Source organism: Balaenoptera borealis, assembly GCF_965194805.1.
Source record: "Balaenoptera borealis genome assembly, chromosome: 2".
NCBI lineage: Eukaryota > Metazoa > Chordata > Mammalia > Artiodactyla > Balaenopteridae > Balaenoptera > Balaenoptera borealis.
The window spans coordinates 173,353,097-173,359,436 of record NC_138867.1 but is presented as its reverse complement, the minus strand read 5'-3'; the positions used below and the strand labels follow the sequence as shown (position 1 = coordinate 173,359,436).

Below are 6,340 nucleotides of genomic sequence, written 5' to 3'. Positions count from 1 at the left end.
TTTTTTTTTTTTTTTTTTAATTTTATAGCTACTTTTATTTTTATTTATTTATTTATTTTTGGCTGTGCTGGGTCTTCGGTTCGTGCGAGGGCTCTCTCCAGTTGCGGCAAGCGGGGGCCACTCTTCATCGCGGTGCGCGGGCCTTTCACCATCGCGGCCCCTCCCGTTGCGGGGCACAGGCTCCAGACGCGCAGGCTCAGCAGCTGTGGCTCACGGGCCCAGCCGCTCCGCGGCATGTGGGATCCTCCCAGACCAGGGCTCGAACCCGTGTCCCCTGCATTGGCAGGCAGATTCCCAACCACTGCGCCACCAGGGAAGCCCCCTTTTTAACAGTTTTATAGTGGGAATTCCCTGGTTGTCCAGTGGTTAGGACTCTGTACTTTCACTGCTGAGGGCACAGGTTCAATCCCTGGTCAGGCAACTAAGATCTGCAAGCCGGGCAGCTTGGCCAAAAACAAAAAATAAAAAACCCCACACAAATCAGTTGTATAGCATTCCGTGGTGTAGATGGACGGACACTCATTTTAAACAGTCCCCAACTGATGGACACTGAGGTTGTTTCCAATTTTTTGCAATTACCAAGGATGTGGTAATAATGTCTTCACTTCTCCTCTCCCCCACCCTCATCTTTTTAAAAGTAAACTTTTAACTTTGGAATACGTTTAGATTTACAGAAACTTTGCAGAGATAATACAGAGAGTCTCTGAATAGCGCTCATGCAGGTCCTTCCAATTTCTTTGTCAAAACCAAGAAACTAATCTTTGTATATTACTATTAACTAAACTCTAGACTCTACTTGATTTCCTCACTAAGTGTTTTTCTGTTCCGGGATCCGACACAGGATTCTCCACTGCATTCAGTCCATCATTTTGTATGCATTTAAATATGGCTGTAGATTAAAAATTGTTTTTAATTAAAATAATATGGTTGCAGAAAAATTGCCTGAAGAGGAGTTGATGGGTCAAACAATATGTGCACTTTTAATTCTGAGAGATTCTGGAAAACTGCCCTCCCAAGTGGTTGTACCAATGAGCAGTCCCACCAGCAGTGTGTGGGACTGCTTGCTTCCCAACAGCAGTGCCAGCACAATGTATTCACAAACTTTTAATTTGTTTTTTATTTTTGTCTTTGACAAACTAAAGGGTAGGAAATGGTATCACATTTTTTTCAGTTTGCATTTCTTCCCTAGCAGTGAGATTGGGCCCCTTTTTTGTATATTTCTATGCCGGTTGCCCATGTTCTTTGCCCATTTTCTACTGAGTTATTTTTTGAAAAATTAATATAGAATAGATCCTTACATAATAAGGAACGTAGTTTATTCCTGGATATAAAACACTATCTGAAATGGATCTTTCTTTTCTTTCTTTGAAAGGATTTTCTACCTAGTTGTTTAGATATAGGAAAGTTTCCATTAATTCTCTTGGGTTTTCTATATATAGTCATACCAACAGCAGATAATATTATTAGGTTGAATTGTTTCTGAGGCATTCCTGCCAAAAATGCCAATTAATCATGAGGAAACATCACAAAAACCCAAACTAGACACCACAAAATGACTCGCTTGGGCTTTTTAAAAAATGCCAGTGTCATGAAAGGCAAAGACAGATTGAGGAATGTTCCAGGTTAATACAATGTGTAAGCCAGGATACTCTTTTGTTACTAAGGACATTATCAGAACAGTTGGCAAAATCTGATTATAGTCTGGAAATTAGAATCTAAGTGTCCATCGATAGATGAATGGATAAAGAAGATGTTTTATATATATATATATGTATATACACACACAATGGAATATTACTCATAATATTCTCATAAAAAAGAAATCTTGCATTTCAACAACATGGATGGATCTAGAGGGTATTATGTTAACTGAAATAAGTCAGGCTGAGAAAGACAAATACTGTATAATCTCACTTACATGAAATTGTTGCTATTTTGATGATCTTTTCAGAATTTTTCTCATTTGATCCATTAGTATGGTGAATTTTATTAACAGACTTCCAAATATTGAACCATCTCTGCACCTCAGGCATAAGTCACTTTGTTATGGTGTATCTTAAAAATGTGTTATTTGGTTTTCTGCTAAAATTCCATTTGGGAGTTTTGTACCCTCTTCATAGGGAGAGGGGTCTGTAGTTTTCCTATTGTGCCATTTTTGTCAGCTTTTGGTGTCAAGGATATGCTGGCTCTCACCATTCCGATCACTCATTTTACAGGCAAGGTAAACTGAGGACCAGAGAGGAGAAGTAACCCCTTCAGGTCACTCCCAGGTCAGGGGTGGACCCTAAGTCCTCACGTCTGTGGGATGAGGGCAGCACTGTCCTTGTCCTTAGAGGGGACTTAAGTCCCAGCTCTGCACTATCTCACCTTGTGACCAAATGGACCTCAATTTCCCCATCTGCAAAATTAGCACTAGATGGTCAAGGAGAGAGGGTCGGGTCTTCTTTCTGCACAGTTTCCGTTCAGGGCGGCTGTCGGTCGAAAGCTGGGCGTTGATGGGTGTCGACTGAGCATCTCATCCAGCGTGGGTACCTCTGTAAGTGTCCCAGCAGGGCCCCCAGTGTCTGTCCTCCTGGCCTCGAGCCCTGATCCAGCTGGGGTCTGACTCACCCTCGTGCGCGCCGCGCTGGTCGCCTGCAACCCCCGGAGGTTCCCGGGCGAGAGCGCGAGCGGGGGCTGGGCCGAGGTCGGGACCCGGAGCGGGTCCGGGGGTGTGGCACTCTGCGCTGGGGACCGGCCTGGGCTTCCAGGGTGTAACTGCCGGGAAGGAGGGAGGGTCCCGTCAGCACTTGTAACCCCCTTCCCCAGAGACCCTCCAGCATTCTTCCGCCTTTCCTGGGAACGCCCCCTCCCCAGAGATCCCATGCTCCAGGATCCCTCATCCCTTCTCCACCCCTGGCCATTTCCAGGACCCCTCCCCAGGGACTCCCAGCCTTTTCCCCAGAAGCTCCGCCTCCAGGCCCCCGGCCCCTCGCTCGATACTCGATTTTTCTTGCATCCTCCACTTGCACTCCCCGCCCTTGCCGGAGTCCCCAGTAGCGCCCGACCCCAGGGACCCGTGCCTCCAGAGTGCCCGCGCTAACGTGGGGGATTCCCGTCCCCAAAGAGCGCCTCCCCCGCCCCCCAAGTTCTAACTCCTGACCTTCACTTTGACTCTCCACAAGGCCCCGCCCACATGGGCAGGGGCATGGGCTCGCCCTCCCCCGGACCCTTCCCGCCCACCCCTCACTCACACGTGCTCGCGCAGCGCCGCCTCCCGGGCTGCGCAGGCTTCACCCTCGGCCTCCGCCGCGCTCGCGCGCTGCTGCACCGCGGCCAGCCGCTGCGCAGACTCCGTGGCCGCCGCCTCCCAGCGCGCCAGGGCTTCTGCGGGCGCAGGGGGCAGGATCAGGCTGGAGATCAGGCTCCTGCCCCTCGCACACCAGCTCCGAATTCGTAGTCTGCCTACTATTTGCGTGGTTTATTTTATTTGAATTAAGTTTGTGTGCTGTTTGCCTGACCTTTACGTGTTATTTGCATAGCTTTTCATAGGTTTACATTACTTTTGGGAATCTCTACACGGCGTGTGCATATTTTGTTGTATTTGCATTGTTTTCTGACATTCGCATGACCTTTGCGTATTATGTGCATTTCTTTCACAAGTTTTCGCGTTCGTCTGCTTTACGTTTGCACCTGTACGTGTCATTTGCGTAGCTGGGAACCTTCTAGGCTCCTCCCACCTCTAGACCTGCCCACCACTTTGCACCCCAACACACCTGTCAGCGCCCCGTTCTCAGCCCCCATCTGGGTCCCCTGAGCCTTGGCCTCGTCCATCTCAGTCTTCAGTGTCATCAGTTGGGTCTGAAGCCGACTCTGCGGAGTGGAGGGGAAGTGAGGGGGGGAAGGGAGAAGGAGTGAATTGGCCCCGCCCTTTCTAGGGGAGACTGAGACTACACTGGTGTTCCTTGAGCTTTATTTGGACCTTTGGGGTCCTGTAGTTGTAAAACACAGACGTGGCCTCTGAAGTCTGGGGTACCGAGTGGTGACAGGTGCCTGCCTGGAAGGAGATCTTTGTCCAGGTCAACCGGCCCCTACTCTAGGCCAACTAGATGTAGAAAAGGTTTAGCTCTGCCGACAGGATCTGGTTCCAATCCTAGCTATATCTAGACTCGCGGACTGGGGTTTCAGACCAGCACAAGCCAATTTGGTGGTTGACAATTGGGTTTCTAGGGTATACTTAGTCACCTCTGTGAGACTGTTACAGTAGAAGTGGAAAATGGCGTTTTTCTTTCCTACTAACAAGCCGGGAAGACAAAGGAATGAGTGAATGGCTATAGAAACAGCAAAAGCAGGCCTATAAAAGTTAAGCAATCCTAGTTTCACTTTAACTGTTACTAATCTGTAGTGCATGCAACTAGAATTGTCCTACACAAAGCTAATTCCTTAATCACTCTCTGACTCTATGTGAATTATATCCTGCACCTGGCATTCTTTTCTCCCACACTCCCTTGTAACACTCCCTTGTAGCTTTCTTCATTTCAGAGAGAAGGTCACCAGCGATAATCTTGGAGATGACCACACCCAGTTACGGAGCTGCCTGATGTCAGCTGTGGCCGTTTTGAAATTTCCCAGAAGAATGCAAGCCCATCACTGCCTTGATCCTTATCAGCTACCCCAGACTACAAGCCCTGACTATAAGACTTCTCCCTATTCCCCCAGAGAGGGGAGCATAGTTTTTTTGAGGTGCTAGCCTGCTGTGTTCCCTCTTTGCCTGGCGAAGAAATAAAGCTACTCTATCTACTTCCTCCAAAACTCTGTCTCCGTATTTCTATTTGGTACTGGTGTACAGAGGCCGAGATTTCGGCAACAAGACATTCTGCAAAACCACTGGCCTGGCTTCCTCAGAGAATCCTCCATGGAGAGGCAGAGACAGAATTTGAACCCAGTGCAGGCTGCTCTTAACCTCGGCTGCCCCAGGCCTTTCTTTCCCTTAGGCAGTCAGGAAAGGTGTAGGGATGAATTTTCAAAAGACATGAATTTTCAAAAATTCATACACTGCCCAACCTCTGCTGCGCCTGGGACACAGGGGTACACAGTAGTTACTCAATAAACATGAATGGTTGGGACATTGAGGATGATTCTTCTGCGAGGCCCAGGGCTGGGAAGGGTTAAGGAAGGGTTTGAAGGGGGTGGCAGGAGGAAAAGGGAGGACCTGGCTGGTACCTCCCCCAAGAGGCCAACTTTAGCCTCCTAATTACAGGTGACATGAATGTCCCTCTCTCGAAATAGGGCTGCTGTACACTGGCTGGGAGGTGGGATGTTGAGTGGGTACCTAGGGGGAGGGTTAGCACAGGGCCTCCCCAGGTGGGCTTAGGGGTCTGAGGCTTCCCTAGCCTCCACCAGTGATCTGGCAAATAGCAGAGGACAGTGGCACCTTCTTGGTCAGAAGGTAGACTCAAGGATGAACTGGCATTGTAGGAGTTGGAAGGAATTACGTGTGTATTCTTATTTGCCTCCCTCAATTGAAGAATGGCGGAAACCAAGGCACAGGGCGTGGGGGGGGGGAGCCCCAGGGATGTGTGTGCACCCTCTCCCCCCCATATTCTGGATTCCCCAGCCCCCCACCCTGCCCACCTACCTGGCGGCCCTCACAGGCCCTTAGGGCCTCCTCCAGCTCCTGTCGGACACCCTCGGCCTGGTTCAGCTGCCTGGTCAGGGCCTCCTCGAGCTGAGCAGCCTCTGCCAGCCGGCGCCGAAGTTCCTCGACCTCGGGCACCAGGTCTCCAGGCGGCGCCGTGGTGTTGGCCCCTGGTTCTGGGCAGCGAGGCCTCCGGGAGGCCGAGGCGGCCAGATTCCAGGCCAGCAGGGCTGCTCCAGCCGCCACCGCTGCCAGGAACACCGCGGCCCCGCACAGGGCGAACACTCGCCTGGCGCGCCCCGGCTCCGGCCCCGGCTCGGCCATGCCGCCGCCATCCACAGCTCTGGCCCCAGACGGCCACGAGCATTTAATTGGCACCTTGGGGCGCCAGGGACACCCACGGTTCCGCCCTGCCTGGCGGTGGCTTCAAGTTTGTTGGGAGGGGCTGGACCCACGCCAGGGGCCAGGCCAGGCTAGTGGAGCCCAGGACAGGACTGGGGGGGTCCTGGATTCCAGTCTGGCATCTGCATCCCACGTGACCCTCTGAGCCTCAGTTTCCCCCTCTGTGAAGCGGAGATGACAGTAGCTCCTGCCCCGTAGGGCTTTGTGGGAATCACTTGAGCACATCTGTGCAAAAGCACCCATTTGCACAGGGGGCTCTTGGCGAGGGTCTGGGGGTATATTGTCCCTATTCTGTTCATGGAAAGACCAAGCCTAGAAGAC

At 51.0% G+C, this 6,340-nt stretch overlaps 1 protein-coding gene across 1 annotated transcript; it reads right to left on the bottom strand.

The window, feature by feature from the left end:
* Positions 1-327: 327 nt before the first annotated feature.
* On the bottom strand, positions 328-6,079 carry CCDC194 (coiled-coil domain containing 194). Its single transcript, XM_082381924.1, has 4 exons — positions 5,618-6,079; positions 3,756-3,852; positions 3,234-3,366; positions 328-2,757 (listed from the first exon to the last, which is right to left on the bottom strand). Exons 1-4 carry the CDS (start codon positions 5,939-5,941, stop codon positions 2,607-2,609), a joined length of 705 nt encoding a protein of 234 aa, XP_082238050.1. The 5' UTR covers positions 5,942-6,079; the 3' UTR covers positions 328-2,606.
* Between the last annotated feature and the right edge of the window lie 261 nt (positions 6,080-6,340).